At 32.7% G+C, this 22009-nt stretch overlaps 1 protein-coding gene across 4 annotated transcripts in view; it reads left to right on the plus strand.

Moving 5' to 3' along the window:
- Nucleotides 1-22009, plus strand: part of SANBR (SANT and BTB domain regulator of CSR) — a 63246-nt gene that overhangs the window by 10291 nt on the left and 30946 nt on the right. For all 4 annotated transcript variants that reach the window (XR_002122739.1, XM_019632347.1, XM_019632209.1 and 1 more), the window contains exons 3-11: nucleotides 2650-2833; nucleotides 3647-3740; nucleotides 5700-5938; nucleotides 9209-9267; nucleotides 10666-10826; nucleotides 13390-13476; nucleotides 13591-13701; nucleotides 15819-15942; nucleotides 18847-18999. Coding sequence is in view for 3 of the 4 variants with exons in the window: in XM_019632347.1 (XP_019487892.1) it covers nucleotides 2650-2833; nucleotides 3647-3740; nucleotides 5700-5938; nucleotides 9209-9267; nucleotides 10666-10826; nucleotides 13390-13476; nucleotides 13591-13701; nucleotides 15819-15942; nucleotides 18847-18999 (1212 nt within the window). In the remaining variant the exon portion in view is untranslated. The remainder of the gene's footprint in view (nucleotides 1-2649; nucleotides 2834-3646; nucleotides 3741-5699; nucleotides 5939-9208; nucleotides 9268-10665; nucleotides 10827-13389; nucleotides 13477-13590; nucleotides 13702-15818; nucleotides 15943-18846; nucleotides 19000-22009) is intronic.

The raw sequence follows: 22009 nt of genomic DNA on the forward strand, positions 1-22009 counted from the left end.
AATTTTTACAAAATGACTACACCATTTCACATTTCCACCAGCAGTGTATGAGGGTTCCCATTTCTCCATATCCTTGTCAACACTTTTATTATCTGTTTCTTTTATTATAGCCATCCTAGTGGGTATGAAGTGGTAACTCATTATGATTTTGATTTCATTTTTCTGATGGCTAATGATGTTGAGTATCTTTTCATGTTCTTATTGGTCCTTTATAAATCTTCTTTGCCAATTTTTTAATTGGGTTACTTGTCTTTTTATTATTGAGTAGTAAGCTTTCTTTATATACTCTACATACAAGTCTCTTGTCAGATATATGATTTGCAAATATTTTCTCCTCTTGTGTGGGTTGTCTTTTCATTTCCTTGATGGTGTCCTTTGAAGTACGAAGTTTTAAATTTTGATAAAGTCTAGTTTATCTAATTATTTTTTATTTTCTAGGTTTTTTTGGTGTGTGTGTGAGCATGTATGTGCTTGTAGTGTCATATCTAAGAAACTATCACTTAATCCAGGGTCACGAAGATTTATACCTGTGTTTCTTTTTGAGAATCTTATAGTTTTAGCTCTTATATTTAGTCTTTGATCTATTTGAGCCAATTTTTATATATGGTGTGAGGTAGGATGTCCAACCTCATTCTTTTGCATATGAATAATGTAATTTTTGGTAAAACACAAAAAAACAATTTAACAATATAGTTTAAATTATTTACAATTTACTTGCTTTTTTGTTTAAGCAATCATGTATTCAGAATTCAGAATTTTCTTATTTTTTTAACTATTAGAAATTGCTGTAAGCTTTGTTAAATAAGATAAATTACATTTAGTTTCCAGTATAGCTATGAAGTTTACCTGAAGGATATCAGAAGAATTTGTGTTTTAAAAGCCTACCTACCACTTTCTTTGTGTTACAAAAAATAAACTCATTTTGTAGGAAACATGGATTCAGTTAAACCGTTTATATTCTTTATCCTATACATGTACATGTGAACCTGTACATTTCTCTAATGATGTTCTAGCATTTGTTGTGCTTTATTTGCCCAGACTTTCACTGCTACTTTTTTTAATACTGATACAAAAATATTTTCTGTTTCAATGATCATATTATTTTTATTTTCTTTTAAGACTTTGTTTAAAAAGATGAACATATTGATTACATAATATTTCAATCTACACTTACATTGCTTTTAAATGCCTTTTTAAAAAGTATTACTTCACTTTTAAAGCCTTGATTAGGTATTTCTTTGTATAATAGTAATAATAACTGTATGAACAATCTTTCCTGAAAATAGTGCTTAATATCTGATGTGTGTATGTTAAGTATTTGTATAATAGGTGAATGATGCCATTCCCAATGCATTATTCATTTAATATATACACATATATGAGGTATATATTTTTCTCCTTTTGCACTTCCCAGATTACTTGGTCTGCTATGGAGTTTGCCATCCATGTTGTTGTTGATGGAGATTTAAAAATGGATGCTATAGCAGTGTTGTTTGATCAAGATCCATAGTAAGGAAGGCATTTTATGTTGTGATGTAGTGCACACATAGGAAGGACATTTTCGTGAAGGAGTACTAAGTCTTACTATGCTTAATGCACTCTTGATATTTTTTAATCTACTTATTTTCTTTCCATTGCTAACCTAGATCTTCTAAATTGATTTCATGACTGACTAATGGGTTAGAGGGGAACACTGCGAGGACCAGCTAAACCCAAATATGTGGCCATGAAGTGCTAGTACATATTTTGTGCAAGGCGAACCTCATTGTTAGTAGAGACAAAGTCTTCATTATATTAATTTTTAAAACCTAGTGTCACAAATCAGATATTTTTTGGATTACTTTACATTGAAGGTTAGAATTTGGTCTTATTCCTAGTGGAAACTCAGTTCATGTAAAAATATAAGCCAAGTTTCTAACTAAATTATTAAAATTGTCAACTGCTAATAGATGCAGACCCCAGGGAAATATGGTTGATAAAGGCATTCTTCATTTTTCTACAAGAGCATCAACATGCCTTTGGGTTAAATTTTATTAAAAACAATTCTACCCTGAATTAAAAAAAAAAATTAGGGCCTTTGTGTATTGAAATGTGTGCTAATTTTCTAGAAGTTACCTAATGAATTACTGTTCACTTACAAAAATTAATTATAGAAAAATATCTTCAAATAGTAGGCAAGAAAATATCTTCTCTCTTTTTTTTTTTTTTTTAAAGGATTTTATTGGGGAATTGGGGAAGGGGAACAGACAAGTTGCTGTCCTTTTGTTCTTCAGTCTAGAGGAGGACGTAGCTTCACTGGCCCATGTTGGGATTATCATTGCGCTCTTTCTGGGTCAGGCAGTCGCTCGCCTGCCATTGGATGGCCGCTCACGAAAGCTCACACCCGCTGCCAGCCAGCCCTACTGCAGCCTACGCCATCACTGGCAATCCACGGTAGCCCAGCTCCAGGTCGAGCTGTTGTTCACCATCTTAGCTAAAGAGGGCGCAGTGTCACTTGCCCTCATGTGGGATTCCAACTGGGCCCTGCTGCTCAGAGCTGGCATCCCAAGCCAACTCCTAACGAACGCGCCACTCGGCCAGCCCTCTTCTCATTTTTTAATTAAAAAAAAAAATCCAGACCTGCATTTTCTTCCTTTTATATCATTACAGTGTGCAAAAAGGTTTGATGAACTGAAGAGCAGTGGAACCTCACCTGTTGACAACCAGTATAGTTCCCTAATGGCTGGAGAGAGTCCTGTTGAAACTTTAGCTACTTATATCAAATCCTCACTTCTTGACATACAGGGAGAATTTCAGGAGACTCCGATTGGTCAGGATGCAGTTTCCAAAACAGGTAGGGTTTTAAACACAATGCAGTACTTGTTATTATGATAACTCTACAAAATATTATGTATTCTAATCTTTTTTTAAAGGCTAATATAAACATTGGTAGAAAAATCTGTTAGTTTTTGTATCTTCCTGGATTTTAGATATTTGTCTTTGCTATATTTGAAAGAAAAATTTTAATGTTAATATGCAGGTCAAACACTATTACCAATAAAAGCTCTTTACTATATCAAAATTTACTACTCTAATCTATTAGCCTTGGTATGTCATAAATCTTAAAGGGATTTGACCTATACCTTTTAATTCCTTTTTTTTTACTGAGGGAACCTGCTTGTCTCTTGTGTTATCTTTTACAGCTATCTCTTATTGCGGTCAACAATAGCTTCAGATGACACAGTGGCAGGGTAGAGAAGATGTTTTCCACAATTACTTTGGAAATAATAACTGGTTTTAGAAATCCTCAGAAGTGTAATGAATTATTTTAATCTCAGCAGCAGCAGAATATTGATGTAAAAATTTACTTCAGGAAGAGAAAACTGTATTGACTTTTGAACATTTGACTCCTGTCCATACACACCATATCAGTATTTTTTAAGCCTTCAGCATAACTTAAGCAATTTGTGGTGCCTTTTTTGGACTATTGCCTTCATATACCTTTAGAAATATTAACGGACATTCCACCTGACAAAATACCATCTTTATCTAGCCTTGGAAACCATGCATTTATAGTGTAACCATTCAATACGTAAAAACCCGTTCTGAGCTAGAAATGCTAACCTGCCCCCCTTTGTTTTTGTATGTGTTTGTTTCTGTATTTAAGGAAGACATAGTATAGCTTCCACAAGGAATTGTTCTTCAGAAAGTGAAAATTGTACTACTCGTAATGGTGGAGAAAAGACTGAAGAATCTGAAGGGTAGGAAGCTGGTTCTTTGCTAGATAAGACAATATAAATATCAACTTATAAAATATATGATTGGTGGTTGTATACATGAGTTACTATAATTTAAGAAAGTTCACATTACACAATTGCTGAAACAATTGAAATCAGGTTAGTTCATGTGTTGAACTGTAAATAATTGCTTGATAGCTAAACATAAGGCTTATTTGTGTTATTTATAAATTGTACTAGTTTTCAATTTTAAAAATTCATTTTCATTTTTTAAATATCAGAAATAACATCTATATAAAACTTTGAAAAGTAAATTTTAAAACCCAAAGAAAACTCTCTGCCATTAGATCTCCAACTTCATTAAAGAAACTGGATATATATTTTAGAACTATGTATTTAAATATAATTACTCATTATAGAAACATTTAAAAATTAGAATATTTATTTCAATATATTGCAAGTTTTGAGAGTTTTGTGTTGTTTTGTATATTTTACATACAATAAATGGCACATATTTTAAATATTCACTTGGATGAGTTTTAACAAATGGGTTCACCATGTAAACAGCACCCAAATGCAGATGTAGAACATTTTCATTGTCTCTAACAGTTCCTTTGTGTATTTTCAGTTTTGATAAATTCTTATAATAGTTTTATTACTATATAAATCACATACCATAAACTTTACCCCTTTGAAAAAGTTCTGGAGATAGATGGTAGTGATGATTGCTTAACAATGTGAATAAACTTAAGACCACTGAACTGTACACTTAAAAATGGGTAACATGGCAAATTTTATGTTATGTATATTTTACCACAATAAAAAATTCACACTTTTGAAGTGTATAGTTCAGTGATTTTTAGTTTATTCACATAGATTTTTTTAAATTATGGGTTTGTTTGTATGGCACAAAAATTTTATCAGATAATTATTTTACTGGAATTATCTAGTATTCATATTGTGGTCCAAAAGCCACAGAAACTTTATGCTTCATTAGACCAGCCATTACCTGTTTATATTTTAACTATAATTTCTTTGGAAGGACAATTTGTGAAGAGTATTAAATTCCCTTGACTTTGATAGAGTGTTCATTAATAATCCTTTTTTTGGTAAACCAATTATTTTTCAAATGTAATTTTTTTGTGTTAGAAATTGATGAAGTTCAATTAAACACACATTAGATTCATATTATAGGACAGTGTATCTCTTCCTATTTAATTGCTTCCTTTTGTAATTACATGAAGGCAGGTATGGATCACACTGATGTTTCTTTTGGAGGTGGTGTCATTTTCAAAGGAAAATAAATTCAAGGAGTATATAATTTTTGAAGCAATCTTTCTGATGTATTACCTAAACTAATTCTTAAATTATTTTTAAAATATATAAATAAGCACATTGTAGTTTTAAGAATTATTTTAACTACGTTTACTAATTTATATTTAACCAAGGCCTAGACACAAACTTTCTTGCTGTCAAAAATAACTAAGTAACCATGCTATTTTTTTATTCTTTAATGAATAATTTTAACTGTTTTTCCTATTCATTACTAGTAAAAAAATTTTAGTGTTTAAACTTTAACTCCGTTTCATACCCATAGTCATGTAAAAGTGCTGTTTTGTGTTCATCAGTAGAATTAGAATGTATTATTTAATTTTTCTTTGTGAATTGGTGTTATTTTAAAAAAATTTATAATTTACTTATAACTTCAAAATAATAAATTTAAACCCTGTAAATTATGAGTCTCATAGTAAAAGCATTTTTGTTTGTTTTCTTAATAGCTTAACTAAAATTAGCCATAATCTAAGACATAGATCAGATTAGCAAGATACTTACGAAAAATTCTGAATGTCAAATCCTATAAAACTGATTTGTGGTCAAAACCTTCCAAAACATCTTGTTCTCATACTTCCAATAAATGTCAATATTCTTGGCTCCTCTTCTAAAACTCTAATAATTTCATTTCTGTGTAATATTTTTATAAAGGCCAAACATGGTGATCCATGTATGTGATGAAGCAAAAAACTTGAAAGAAGATTTTATTTGCCCACGAGATCTTTTGATATCAGAAATGAAGTACTTTGCTGAATATTTATCTATGGATGCCCAGCGCTGGGAAGAGGTGGACATTTCAGTTCATTGTGATGTTCACATTTTCAACTGGTTGATTAAATATGTTAAAAGGAACACTAAGGAGAATGAAGATTGTGAGATTCCCGTTTTAGGTAAAAGACAATCTATTGCTTATTTTATAGCGAAATTTATGTGTCACCTGGTAGTTGTTTCAGGTCAAACATGAAATTTGGAAAATTGTTTGACTATTAATATTTATGCTCAGATTAGTAACCCCCCTTTAGGAAAGTGATACCTCATCCTTTTTAGTAAATTATAATGAATTTATGGCAAGTGGACAGGTCTTAGATTAGCAGTTCTCACTGTAGGGTACCTGAGCCACTAGAAACCTAGAGATCTTTTTAGAGCATCCATCAGGTCAAGACAATTTGCATAATAATACCAAGATGTTATTTATCTTTCTGTCTGTGTTGACATTTGTTCAGGTGGTGAAGAAGTAAAGGAGGGTAAAACTATTAGAGCTTTAGCACACATCAAGGCTGAGGCACCAAACTGTGCTAGTGGCCACAGTGTCCTTCAGCACCATGCGCTCATAGTAAAAAGAAAACAATCCAGATTCACTTAAGAATATCCTTGATGAAGCAGTAAAAATTACTAATTTTATTTACTTTTGATGCTTGAGTATACATCTTTTTGAAAAATTTTTAAAAAAAATTAGTTTCAGGTGTACAACACAGTGCAATAGTTATACTTTTTACCTCTCAAAGTGACAACCCCCCCTCCCGAGTATACATCTTTTTTAATATTCTATGAGATGACATGAGAAGTACACTTCTGCTGCACACCAAAGTACAAGTATGATGTTTGTCTTGAGGAAGTGCGCTTGTGCAGTTGTTTGAGTTGCAAGCTAAACTAGCAGCTTTTTTAAAAAAAAAAAAAAGCATTTTTACTTGGAAGAATGACTGACAGACAAGTTATGGTTCTCCAGACTGAGCCATATGGCACATATTTTCTTAAAAATGAATTAAGTGATCTGGTTAATTAAAGGGAAACAACTGACAGTATTTGTTGCCAATGATAAAATTCAAGCTTTGAAGTGAAAATTAGAGTTTTGGAAAACTTATATCTGCTTTCATGTGCTTGAAAGCTTCTCAGTATTTAAAGCCTTTTCCTAATGAGGCTTGTGGTCATGTTAACAAATGTGAGTTTTTTTAATATATTGTACAATGAAATGTTTCAACATTTGGTATATCTTAATAACTCAGTGAACCAATAATTTCCAATGACCAGTGCATTATGTTAAAAAAAAAAATCATGCATGGGTTAAAGATCCATTTAAAGCACAAGATAAATAAGTGGATTTTGAAATAACAGAATAGGTAAAGTTGATTAATATGATTTCAGACCCCATTGCAACTAACCTATAAGAAACTATGATTTATCAAGTTTTGATGTAACATCAAAGAAGACTACCCACAAATTGAATGTAGAAACAGATATGAGAATTCAGCTCTCTTCTAATAAGACAGACATTGAAGAAATTCGCAAAAATGTCAGCATTACTCTTGTCACCAAATTTTTTTCATTTTGGAAAATAGTTATTTTTCATAAAAATATGTTAACATGTAATGAGTTTATTACTGTTCTTTTTAAATGAATTAATAAATGTTTAATTTTTTTTCCATTTTAATTTCTAATGTGGCAGATACTGATAAATATAACCCATATAAACAAAAGATCTTATGGGGGGCCCTCAGTGCTGGTTCAAAATATATTTTTATCACCCCCTGGCAGAGTGGGAAACAGCTCTTTAGGAGTCTCAGTTTTTAAGATTGCAGAGAGGTCTTTGCAATCTTAAAAGTTTAAGAACTAGTATTCTAGATGATAGGAAGAATAATTACTGAGTAATCTTTATTGGGTATAGACTTGTATAGGAAATCACACTTGGGATTTAATAAAGTCTTTCTGTGTACTAGAATTGTTATTTATAGCAATACCAAAATATTTCTAAACTCCTATGAGTAAATAAATCTATACTGACAGTATAAAAGTTTTCTGAGAAAGTTTATAATTTATTACATTTTAGTGACCAAATTAATGGAAAAGATTTCTAGTGATCCTTAAACAAAAATTAGAAGAGTGCTAAATAAAAAATTTCAGCCAGTCGGAGTCCAGAGGTTTCAGACCACCCAGATATGATATGTATCTATGAAATAAAAATCAAAACATGTACAGAGAAAAAAACCTGTTTGAGTCATCATATTTATGTGTATAATTAAAGTAAAAGAAGTAGAGCAAAAACCCATCTTTGACCTTAAGTCAGTGACTAGTGTAAACTTTATAAAAGCAAAGCAATCTTTATTCTAACCAGGAAAACTACCCAAATGCTTAATTGAATCTCTGATAATCCAGACAGTGGGTCTTAACTGGATGGGTCATATTACAGTTTTCTAAGGAACTTTTTTTCACCAGCTCCTTCCTCCCTTCACCATTTCTGTTTGAGAACCTTTAATCTAGAATTGTTATTTAAGGAAAGATTGGGATTGCATATTTTAATCATTGTCTGTATAGTTCTTTAAAAGGATTATTTTAGTATTATAATGGTAAAAATCACAGTTTGTTTGTTTTTTGTTTTTTTTTCTTAAATATACCTCATGGGAGATGACAGGATTATTAAACAATGGCGTGAGCTGGCATCCCCCTTTCCCTGAGCAAGCATCTGAAGGCTCACTCAGTCTGCCTTTAGGAAGTAAATTTAGCATTTTTACAGTAATAAATTTTATATTATCGTTCAGAATCTTTTTCATTAAGTATTTATTTCTAACAAGCATTGAACTCCTTTTGAAATACTTCAATAATAAGTGCTCTCATTAATCATTTAAATTTTTTCTCATTTATTTTTGAGTTATATCAACTTTTTTTAAAAATAGGTATTTATTGTTTTCTTGTGCCTTTCTTTCTGTCTTTCTTTCTTTGTTTCTTAAAGATTTTATTGGGGAATTTGGGGAGGGGAACAGTGTTGGGGAATTGGGGAAGGGGAACAGCCAATTTGTTGTCCTTCAATCTTAGCTGTGGAGGGCACAGCTAGCTCAGCTCCAAGTCCAGTCACCATCCAGCCTCAATTTTAATTATCTTTTTCTGTGGTTTAGTTAAGGAGAAGTTTTCATGTGCCATATCTTTAGCTGGGATCTTTTTACTTGATACAAATCTAATTCCAGGGCAGACTTCCTGTGTGTTTTCTCTATACCCTGAGTTTTAACATTGTGTTTTCTTAATTTCATGTCTATAAGCCATAGTAGGTTATATTAAATTGTTCTTATTAAAGTAACATCCTCTTTTAAGATGAGAAAGAGCCTGTTTTAAGGAGGTTAAGGTACAAAGCAAAAGGAGAATTTAATTTTTTGTTCTTTTTTTTTTTTTAGAGCCAGGAAACGTCGTTTCAATTCTTATTTCTTCAGAGTTTTTGAAAATGGATTCATTGGTAAGTATTAATAAAAGCTCTTCTGTTCACCCATGCTTGATTTGACATATAACTTCATTTTTCCTTCAAGTGTCTAGAAAATTCTAAGTCATCTTTCTGAAGTAGTTCTTAATGCAGGAGTGTGATTCCATTAGACTGAATTGCTCATGTTTGGAGGTACTTTGTTCTTTGGAGGTAGGTTGTTAAGGCTACCATGTATCGTTTGTATTTTATGCCTATAAAGCAAGCAATTTATACTGAAGGAGTAGCTCTCTGTTGTATTAGAAGAAACTAAACAGAATTAACTTTATCCTAAAAGGGAATTTGCTCTAAAACCAAATTAAATGAAAATTAATTGGAATATATTTAACTATTTAAGTAATTTCTTTGCTTATGTGTGTCTTTATTTGTGTCTTTAATTTATAGTTCAGCGAATTAAGAATGAATAAATACCCAATTATTAAACAATATAATTTTGTATGTGTAAATGAGATGCTCATGTCTGTTGTTTAAAAGTAGTTGATGAAACATAAAAGCACAATATATGCATATACGTTCAATCTCTAACATTAAATAGACTCGTTTTCTTCTTATTTCATGAATTTCTTTATCATTCAAATGTTTTTACATGTTTTTGTGGTTTTACTTTAAATAAATATTTGCTTTTAGCACCTGGTAAAGCTACACAGGACAGAATACTTCTTTGCTATATTAACGGATATGAAGTTTGATAGTTCGCTGTATTCTTTCTGCTTCTTAGTCCTTCCCCCATTCGGTTGCTAGTATTAATTGCTAAGGTTACAGGAAAACAGAAACTAAGAGTCCTTAACCTCTGAGTTTTGGAATCTAATCCCCAAATGATAATTTTTATGCCATGTACAAAATATTTGGAACAAAACATGATTAGCCAGTGCTAGTTTTCCTCAGAACCCAAATCTACATCAAAAAGTAAATAAATATACCTTAGGTTGGAGAAAGAGAAATAAGGTCAGAGAGCAAGCACAACACAACCGAGAAAACCCTGAAGTGACTGAAATTATGTTTCTGCTGCTAAGAGAAATGGAGACATAAAATTGTCACTAAGTTTAGTTATAGGAAGTCACATATCCTATATACTTGAGTTTTTGGACTAAAATTTATACCTGGCACAACCGTGAAAGATGCTCACTGCATTATTGTTTGAAATATTTTAAGAAGGTTGAAAATGATTTTTTATGCTATGCAAATATGGTTGTCGAAATTTGACCTGCTGGAGCACTTTGGAACAGTATAGATTAACCCAAACAGGTAAAACCCTGTTAATTCCTAACAATACATGAATAAGGCTTTTAATGCATTTTTGTCTTTGAAAGATATTGATATGACATTTATCCTTCATGCTTCTATTTTCAACATTTATTTTCTACTCTTTTTTTTTAGGTTGAACAATGTGTTCAGTATTGCCACAAAAATATGGATGCGATAGTAGCTACCCCATGCAACATGAACTGTATTAATGCAAATCTTCTTACATGTATAGCTGATCTGTTCACACACAATGAGGTTGATGATTTAAAGGACAAGAAAGATAAGTTTAGGAGGTAATTCTTAATTTTTAATCTAGTGTTCCTATTAGAAGAAATACATTATGTCTATTTCATTTTAGTAAGGTATTTTATTTTTAAAATATATTTACAAATATATTTACATTTTATTTTAAATGAAGTAAAATTTACCCAGAGTTGATGGCTCGAGATAAAAATTAGTAATTAAATTAGTTATTTTGTATAACGTACATATGAGCTTATTGTGGTAGTGAATTATGTGAAAAATTATTAAGACAGGCCTTTGTATAAGGTGGTATGAGATGAGGTCAGCAGTGGTCATATAACTTAGGGGCTGTTTAGGTCATAGCAAGGAGTGTACACTTTATTCTAAGTGTGAATGGAAGCAGAGGAGTGGCATAATCTGATTTGTTTTAGAGATCATTTTGATTGCTATGTGGAAAATACACGTAGACAAGGATATAAGAAGCAAGGAGACCTATTAGGAAGCTAATGCAGTAGTCTGGTGAGAGACAAAAGGGTTTGGACTAGAGTGGAAGCAGTGGAGCTGGAAAGAAGCAGATGGGTTCACAGTAGGTTATTAGATTTGACAGTTTCAAATGGAAGGATGTAGGAAGAGAGAGTATTCTAGGGTTATTACTAGGTTTTAAGGTTGAACAACTAAGTGGATGGTAGTTCATTCACAGAGAGTGGAAAGATTGGGGTGACGGGAATCAAGAGATGAGATTGGATCTTAAGATTATTTAATGTATTTAATATACTTTTAGGCATCCAGGTAGAATGGAAGGTAGATGGATATACAAGTCTAAAGTTTGGGTCAGAGGTCAGGACTTAAAATATAAGAGTAGATGAGGTTTGAAATCATGGAACTGGATGAGGTTGCCTAGCAAGACTATCCTTTCTCCACTTAATTGCAGTATTACCTTTATTATAAATCAAGTAAATATATATGTGAAGTTTGTTTCTGAATTTTCCATATTATTCTGTTGATTTCTTTGTCTATACTTATATCAGTAGCATACTGTCTTAATTATAGTAGCTTTGTGCTATTTTTTGGTATCTAGTAACCTAAATTGTCCAGCTTTGCCTTTCTGCAAGATTACTGTCTTAGTCGTTTTAGGTCCCTTGCATTTCCATATAAATCTTATAATCAGCCTACCCATTTCCTCTTTCTCTCTCTCCTCTCTCTCTCTCTCTCTCTCTCTCTCTCTCTCTCTCTCTCNCTCTCTCTCTCTCTCTCTCTCTCACACACACACACACACACACACACACCTACTAGAATTAATACATTTGTGAAGATATGACATCTTAATAATATTGAGTCTTTCAGTCCATGAACATGGTATAACCCTCCATTTATTTTAGCAATGTTTTCAGTGGAGAGATATTTTTTTCCTTTTCTTAAATTAAATTTATTCCCAGGTATTTAATTTTTTTGGTGCTGTTGTAAATGCTATTTGTATTTATTTCATTTTCTAATTGTTAGCAAGAGAGTAATGATAAAGACTACTCAAAATTTAGAGGAGTGTAGCCAGTGAGAATCCTAAGAAGGAGGAGCTAGTGGGTTCAAGGAAAGAGGATTTCAAACAGGAGGACGTGATTAATTGATCAAATGTGTGGAGTGCTGCTACCATGTAGAGTAAGATGGTAGCAGTAGTCACATTTCTGCCTGTGACCAAGTTGGATTTAGATAACTTTTTTCCAGATGTTTTGCTCTGAACGATTGCTGAAAAATTTAGCAGTAGCTATTAAGGATAGATAGGCTCAAGAAAGGAATTTTTTTTTTAAGAAAGGGAAATATTAGATTATGTTTAATTTGCTGACCAGGAGGATTCATTAGAGTGGGAGAAATTGGTAGTGTAGGGGATTATCCAAGAGTTTGGTCCTTAAGGGGAATGAGACAGAGGGGAGTTATCCAAGAGTTGAATACTTGAAAATGGGATCAGGACACTAAATCCGGATCTGCCCTTTAGTAGCACACGTTACATGAAGGAAAATGGAGACAGAGTGTATACTTGGAATTGACAATTAGTTTAATTAGAATTAATTAGAAGACAAAGTTCAGTCATATTATGCATAATAATGAAGTATTAACATTTATTGAATGCTTAATGCTATATCTGACACTCTTTAAAAACATTATCTCATTTAACCCTCCTAAAAACTTATGAGTTTGCAATTATTATTAACCCCATTTTATAGATGAGGAAGCAAAGTTCAGAGAGATTGAGTCAGTTGTCAAAAATCACATACTGAGTTACTGATAGACCCAGGATTGTTAAATTTCGAAAATCTTCAATCTTGACTATTCTAGAAAAAAAGGACTAAAAGAGAGATAGCTATTCATCAGTCTTATTTTTCTTGTGAAAATAGATTCTTGATCAAGCAGTTCTCATTAGGAGGTTTATTTTACTTAGAACACTAAAACTGCATTATTCTCAAAGATATGCTCTCTAAGGATTTATCTTATTTTCTACTTGTGAAGCTAGGTCAGTGTTTGTTTTCATCACTATTATTTCATCACTATTAAGTTTGTTTTCATCACTATTTAGTAAAGTAGATATACAAAATTAATTTGTTGGTCATTTGTTGTTAATAGTAAACTTTTTTGTAAGAAGATTGAGAGACTATTTGATCCTGAGTACTTGAACCCAGATTCTCGGAATAATGCAGCAACATTATACAGGTATGGTGATGTGTTTTTCTTTGGTATGCTATATAATGCAGCTAAATTCTTTAATTTTACTACACTTAAAATTTTCTTCTCATATGTTTTTGTACCTTTTTTTGTGTGTTATAGATGCTGTCTGTGTAAGAAACTTTTAACAAAAGAAACAGAAAGAAGAATTCCTTGTATTCCTGGAAAAATCAATGTGGATCGACATGGAAATATTATCTACATTCACTTAAGGTGTAGTAAAAATAAAATATATCTTTTAAAATGTGAATTCCTAGTGTATTTATAAAAGCATAACTATTTCTCTAAGGAATAGGATAATATCTTTTCTGAATGTTATCCAGCTTTGGTTTAAAAAGAGGCCACTTTCAAAACAAAGTTGTTTTAAAGGCTATATTTTACTAATTGGGTAAATTTCATTATGTTTTTAAACTTTAAAATAGTAAAAATTGTTGTACATTTATCTTAAAAAATATCTGATTGGTGCCATTAAAATGCATTATTTTCACTAACAGATTTTTAGCTCTCTAAATGTTATGTTGAATTTGACAAGAGAACCAAATTTACTTTCAGGTGAATTTTGATGAATGAGGAAAATTGTCTTCAAAATTGGATTTTCCACAATCTATTTATTCTTCATACTTTGTCAGTATTCCATTACTACGTAGTTCTTTTTTATTCCCCTTTAAGTTCAAAACCAGTTCTCATTTGGAGTTGTTAGTGGAGTATTGTAAAATGGTATAATGTCTTAAAAAAGCAAAAACTTTAAAACATATATTCTCTGACAATATCCTACTGCTAGGAATTTATCCAAAGAGATAATGATGGATTTGTGAAAGCACTTACTAAGGATAGTTATTGCTATATTGTTTAAATAAAAAAAGGAAACACCCAAATGACTAAACTAACTAAAATATATCCATACAATAGTGTATCTATATAAAATACATCTAATCAATTCTTAATGTGCAGCGTTTGAGAATAATGTTGTTAAAGAATATATACTTACATAGAAAGTTGTTAGTGGTAAATTTAGTGAAAAGAAAAACAGGTTATAAAACAAAGCTAGAAACATCTTCACTAAAATGTTATCTATTGTGTTACTTTTGAGTGATAGTATTATGGATGGTTTTAATTTTAATTTGTGTTTGTTCTTTTTTCAATTTTAAAAATGTACAACACTTTTATTAAAGAAAGAGACCTACAATTAATGTTAGATTTCATATTTTAAACATTAAAACAAAAGTACAGAGAAACTCATTTGACCCTACTATGAATAGCACAATCAACTTTAAAATGTTTCATGTTTTTCTCTTGGTACAATAATCAAGAAATCTTCATTAGTTATTGTAATAACTAACTCTTTGTTAGTTATTAGTTATTGTAAAGTATTATATTATATTGTCTTTTATACTTTTTTGTCTTAAGACTTGATTTACCTTTTGAAAATTACATCCATTCGGACAACAATAACTATTATACATATTCTCTATATATTCTGACAGTGGTAACTATGTAAAAAAATTGATATTAACTTCAACATCCATTTTTGTTGTTTTGATCAAAATATTTTCCTGCAAGTCAGCTGTTGATGACATTTTTTAAGTTGTCTTTAAATATCTTAAAACAGATGTGCTTCTGTAATTTTTAATAACATGATGGCATTTTGTTATTTGTTGAATTAAGGACAAAAACGGCAAAACTTAGAAAAGATTAAGGGGCTTGGAAAAAAATAGGAACTTGAGTTACATATGACCATAGCAAATACGGTTTTAAGCCTTTGCTGTTTTTTTAAGTTTATATTACTTAAAAATGTTTATCACCAATATGTGATTGCACATAACTGTATTACTCAATTACTATTGGGTTGTCGGAAAAGTCATGATGCATTTTTGCAACTAAAAGCATAGAAAAAAATACGTCATGACTTTTCTGACAACCCAATAGAAAACATAGAGAACTAATACATTAATTAAATGCTTAGAGGCACCAGTAATTAATAGCAACTTATTTTACAGTATGTAAAATTAGAATAAAAGTTTCATTAAGCAACATATGCCTAAGTCCCAACTGTTAGCCTACTCAAACTATATTTAATTTATAACCCTATAATTGGCCTAGCAAAATAATTTGACATTCAACCTTTCATACCTTTTTCTGTTATCCCAGAAAAAGAAAATAAACAGACTCCCAAATGAAATTTTATCTGCTGTTTGGTGTGGTCCACCCCACAGCCATCAGTTGGGGAATGTTCCTGAATATAAACCACAAACTTAAAAACATTTGCTCTAAACAATTGTTTATATTGCTTGCTTGTAAAATAATATAACAATTGAAGCTCTTTTCCCCAGAGATAAGACTTGGGATGTTCATGAGTATTTGAATAGCCTTTTTGAAGAATTAAAATCTTGGAGAGATGTATATTGGCGCTTGTGGGGAACAGTCAACTGGCTAATGTGTTCAAGATGTTATCAGGTAAGTTTTTTGTTTTGTTTTGTTTTTAATATCCTACTCTGCAAACACTGAGAGCAGGCTTTTTTGATATACATATTAATTAATATGTTTCGATGTGTTTGAACAATATCTGACATCTTTTGAAGAAATTAGTGGCAAAAACAATGGTGCTATTAAACATTGCTTACATTAGACTTAATTTCTCTTGTTTCTTCTTTTTTATTTTTATTACTGAAACAATCAATGATTTGTTGAATTTTTAGAAAACCGACATGTTTTAAGTGACCGAATACAATTTTTTCAATGGAAAAAAAATAGAATCCTTGTTTGCCTTTAATTATTTCCAGCCAAACTGCTTCTCTGTTAGCAGATAAATTTCTTTAGAAATCCATAAATACCTTTGCAGATAGGGTGCTATTGATATGTGCCCTTCTTGTTATAAAGGTTGTGTTCCCAAAAAGGTTTTGTTCATTTTTTAATAAATGAAGCCTATAATAAAAACGCAAGAAAGCTTGCTATTTGAAGATACCTATAATAAATCCTTTTATAGAATAAATAGAACTTTATAGGTCACATTCATTCCTAATTAGACTTAAATATAAATCCAGAGTGGTCCACATGAAATTTTTTGAATCCCTGCTCCCAGGAAGGGAAGGAAGAGCTGTTTATTAAAACCTTCAGAGTAAGATTTTCCAAATCATGTAAGTTTACACCCAATGGACTGCCTATGTCCCCACAATTTTTAATAATTGGATTTATTGAAGTAAAATTTATATACAGTAAAATTTACCCTTATACAGTAAAATTTATTCCTTGTATGAGATTGACAAATTCATAGTTATATAACTACCACCACACTAAAAGCATAGACCACTTCCATCACCTAAAAATTTCCCTTGTACCCCTTTTTTAGGCAATTCCTTCTCCTACTCCAGACTCTGGCAACCACCAGGTCCTATTTAAGAGTCTTTATCACTTTTTTTTTTTAATTTGGATTTTATTTGGATTTTTCCAGATGTTAGACAAGTAAAATTATACCGTGTTTCATTTTTTGAGTCCAGCTTATTTTGTTTAGCAAAATGGACTTGAAATTTATTCACATTGTATCTTTCAGTTTGTTCCTTTTTAGTGCTAGGTAGTACTCCATTGTATGAATGTATCACAGTATGTTTATCTACTCACAAGTGAAATACTTTGTAGGTGTTTTTAGTTTGGGGCCATTATGAAGAAAGCCACCATTAACATTTCCATATAAGCTTTCATGTGAAGGTAGGTGTTTATTTCTCTTGCATAATAACCTAGAAGTAGGATTGCTGGATTGTATGGCAAATGTAAGCCTAACAATTTTCCAAATTCCCTGAACTTTCATTCCTCCCAGCTGTGCTTGAGAGTTCTAGTTGTTCCACATTTCACTAGCACTTGATATTGTCAAGTTTTGTTTTTGTTTTGTTTTTGTAACTTAGTAGGTATGTAGTAGCCTTTCCCACAGTAGAGTATCACTTGTAATCAAGGATGTCAGGCTTCTAAAACCAGACTTATTTAGCATGTCAGAACACAGAAACCTTGAGGGATCTTTTTCCTCTTCTTCATAGCAAACTAAATATTGATTTGATTTATAATATTTAATATTTATTGTGGAGAGTTCATAAACTCAAAATATTTGTATGCAAAATGCTTTGTGTATGAGTTGTGTACCTTATAGCTTTTATCAGACTCAAAAAAATTTAAAAACCATTTGAAAATCATAATTGGAAGTAACAACTAGGATTCTGAATTATAGAACATCCTTTTTTGCTTTTGTGTTCAAGATCAGTGCTTAAAATTATTAATTTTCTTTATTTTACCAACTTATAAACATCTGAAACCTTACTATTAATTTTATAATTAAACCTTGATAAGTGTCTTCACCTATGATTCAGTTTCTCCATAGTTTTCATTAATACTGATGCTAAATATTACCCTAAAAATATGTTCAAGAATAATCAAGTGAGGCACAATTTTATTTCATTTTTTCATTGGTAAACTTTTTTTTTAAGATTTTTTATTGGGGAATTGGGGGAGGGGGACAGACAAGTTGCTGTCCTTTTTGTTCTTCAGTCTAGTTGTGGAGGATGTTGCTTCATTGGCCCACACTGGTATTGTGATCATTGCGCTCTTCCCCGGGTGAGGCAGATCGGTCACTGGCCTCTGGACAGCCGCTCATGGTGGCTCTTGGCAGCTCACACCAGCTGCCGGCCACTCACATTGGCTGCCAGCCACTCAGGGTAGTTCATGGCAACCCACTGCAGCAGGGGCTGCAGCCTACGCCATCGCTGGCGACTCACGGCAGCCCACCTCCAGGTCGAGCCATTGTTCACCATCTTAGCTGTAGAGAGCAGTGTCACTGGCCCTCATGTGGGATCCAAACCGGGGCCCTGCTGCTCAGAGCTGGCATTCCAAGCCAGCTCTTAACCATTGCGCCACTCGGCCGGCCCTCATTGGTAAACTTTTAATGTGATTGGCAAATTGTAAAATTAGATGGACACCAAGATCAATTTAATTCATCTAAATTTTGAGTAAAGTGTTTTTGTTTTTGCTTTTTAATAGCTTTATTGAGGTGTAATTACAGGCCATAAAATTCATTCATGTTAAGTGCACAATTCACTGATTTTTAGTAAATTTACAGTTATGCAACCATCACCACCATCCAGTTTTAGTGCATTCCCATCACTCCAAAAATACCCCTTGTGTCCATTTGCTGCCACCCCTCAATCTCACCTCCAAGTCCAGGCAACCACAAATATTCCTCATATCTCCAGAGATTTGCCTCTTCTGTACATTTTATGTAAATGGAACATATGATATGTGGTCTTAAGTAAAGTATTTTTGAGATATATAATTGCATCATGGGAATACTTATTGATTTTGTACATTTCTTATATTCAGGCTTTTCTCTGTATAGAATTTTCACATTGTCAGTACCATCCAAAAGCAGTGGTTTATCCTCCTGCAACAAGTTCACTGAGTACTGCGGGCACTGGAATTTATCCCTGCTGTAACCAAAAGGTTCTTCGGTTTGATCCTACTCAGCTTACAAAGGTAAATGTTGAATGTTGCCCTTTTGTAGTTATAGTTCTCACTAATACTTTTATTTAAATCTTTTCCCCTTTTATTGTTTTTAAAGTATAAAAGCAATACATTCATGTAGGATTGATGATATTACAGTGTTGCAATGAACGTCCTTGTATATATATTTTGGTATATGTGAGAATTGCTATAGATTAGAGTCCTTGACACTAATACTTTTGAAAATGTTATGTAATTAAACTTCATGAGTGATGAAAGGAACTAAAAGCTCTCCCTCATCATCATCCATACAACAAATACTTATAAAGCACCAAAGTTGTATCACACACAGTGCAAGCCAGAGAGTAGTGTTTAAAATGAGATAATTTCTTCCTTCATGGAGCTTACAGTTAATATCAAATAATATAATATCACTATAATATATTATAATATAATATAATACAGTTAATATCAAACAGCAATAATATCAAAAGGGAAAAAAGTACACAAAGAAATGTTTGAAGAAGTATTCAGGACCATAAATGTCTGTAATAGGCTGGTCTGACCTGGGTGTTAAAATCAAGGAAAGCTTCCTTCAGGAGTTGGCGTTCAGTAGAGGTATGTGAAGTGAAGAGGAACGGAAGGAGCCCTTCAGTCAGAACAGCAACTCCAAAAGGATCACAGTGAGTTAGAGACGGAAAGAAACTGCCTGTTATACAAAACATGCACAGTTCAAGACAAGGCTGGAGAAGTAAGATGTCAGGCCATGCGGGGGCAGGACCTTGTAGGCCACGTTTGAGTTTTTTCTTCATTTCAGTTTTGAAAATAGCAGTTGCAGTGTGGAGAATGGCTTGGGTAATAATCACATTTAAGAGGAAGTTATTATGGTGGTCTTAGAGAAAGATGATGGTAGCTTGGACTAGGGTAGTGGAGATGAAATGGATGAATTCAATTTTAGGAGGTAAAACTGGTGATGGATTGTATCATAGAGGGAGAAGGAGTCAAAGATGACTCAGTTTCTTGCTTGTGCTACTTCATAGAGGGTGGTACTAATTACCAAGGAGAAAAGAACAGAAAGGAATCAGGTTTGGAAAGAAGTTCATGAGTTCTGTTTGGGGCATTTTGAGTTTGAGGTGCTTTATGAGATAACCAGGCAAAGAGTGTTGAATATATGGGTTTGGGTGCTCAGAGGATTGGCTAGGCTAGAAGTAATAATTTGTAAGTCTTTTTGCAAATAAGTGATAATTGAAGCCATTAGGTTTAGGTGAGTATAAGAGCAGAGGGCCTCCAATGGAGCCTAGAGAAACTCCAACATTTAATGGCTGGATAGAGAAGCATGAGCCTGCCGAGGAGAATAATGAGGAGCAGCCAGAATAATAGGGAAACCAAGAATGTTGTCATGGAAGGTAAGGGAGTAGTGTTTAAAAAGAGAGGGTGGTCCACAACGTCAATGTTGCTAAAAGGTCAAATAAAATAATGAAGCAAATATGCCCTTTGGCTTTGGTGACCTGGAGGTCATAGGTGTGAAGAGCTGTTTTAGTGGAGTGCTAGATCTAGAAGCCAGATTGGTATGGGCTAAGGTATGAGTAGAAGAACAAGTGGAGGCAGTGTGAATAACCGCTCTTTTGGGAAATTTGAGAAAGGGAGAAGATGTATCAGTAGGTTATGGGTATTTGTTTATTGTTTCTATTTTATTTTGTTTTGATAGGAGAGACTTTTTTAAAACTCAGGGAAGGATCCAGTTGAAGAGAGGTTAACAGTTTAAGGTTTATGAGAAGGCAGGGTAGGGTGGGACCATAAACACAAGAAGCAGTATTTGTTTAGACAGGAGGAAGGGCAGCTTCTCTATTATAACAGGAGAGAAGAGTAGGATAGTTGTAGATATTACTAATATTGTGTTTTTGTAATTGGATGATAAGTTGTTTCAATCTAATGTCTTTCCCAGCAAAGTAGAAGGTTAAGCCATCTGCTAAGAATGAGGGGGAAGAGAGAAGGTTTCAAGGTTTGGAAGAAGTATTGAAGGTTTGAAATAGTCTTTTTGGAAAACAGGAGAGTGCATTGCCCAGAGAAATATTGTAGGTGTCTAGGCTCATTGGAGATTGGTGATCATAATTTACAGTGAAATCCAACATGCCTTTTTGTGTCACTCTTTCCAGCAGCTTTTGGCAGCTTGAGTGCAGGTGAGGAGAAAATGGGTAGTTGAGCTCATCCAGAGTTGGGGTTTTACCAGATGGGTATGATGAAATTTAAGGACAGGGAATTTGGGGTATTAGCATGAATGTTACTGAAATGATGGATTGTGGAATTTAAGCTGGATTAGGAAATTTGTTATATTTGTAATTAATTACCAATTTTGATTGTCAGAAAATTTATTAGTGAGGTAATAGGTTACTGTCATAATGTTCATATTTAAATAGCTTTGCATTTAAAACGGGGCATAAGACTTCAAGCAAAATGGGATTAGCTTTATAGGCCCAAGATATTTCATTATTTCATGATTACTGTTATGGTTTTGCAGTAACATTATTTTTAGTCATTGCATTTCTTTCTGGTTATGATATTTCTATTTTAACTGTCACATTCACATTGTTTTGAACAATACTTTTAAAAATTGTAACTCTTTGGCTTATTATTATCTACTTGCTGGTTATGTTAACTACTAATATTCCATTCATTGTGAGAGGATTCAGGAATAAATAGTAATTAAACTGTATGGTAAGCGTTGTATGAGACATTATGGATTTTTTTTTTAAGATTTTTATTGGGAAATTGGGGGATGGGAACAGCGTTGGAGAATTGGGGGAAGGGGAACAGACAAGTTGCTGTCCTTTTGTTCTTCAGTCTAGTTGTGGAAGATGTTGCTTCACTGGCCCAAGTTGGCACCTTCATTGTGCTCTTCCCAGGTGAGGCAGATCAGTCGCCAGCTTCTGGATGGCCACTCACAGCGGCTGCTGGCCGCTCACACTGGCTGCTGGCTACACACGGTAGCCCATGGCAACCCACTGCAGCAGGGGCTGCAGCCTATGCCATCGCCGGCGACTCG

The sequence above is a fragment of the Hipposideros armiger genome, unplaced genomic scaffold, assembly GCF_001890085.2.
Source record: "Hipposideros armiger isolate ML-2016 unplaced genomic scaffold, ASM189008v1 scaffold_2, whole genome shotgun sequence".
NCBI classification, from domain to species: domain Eukaryota; kingdom Metazoa; phylum Chordata; class Mammalia; order Chiroptera; family Hipposideridae; genus Hipposideros; species Hipposideros armiger.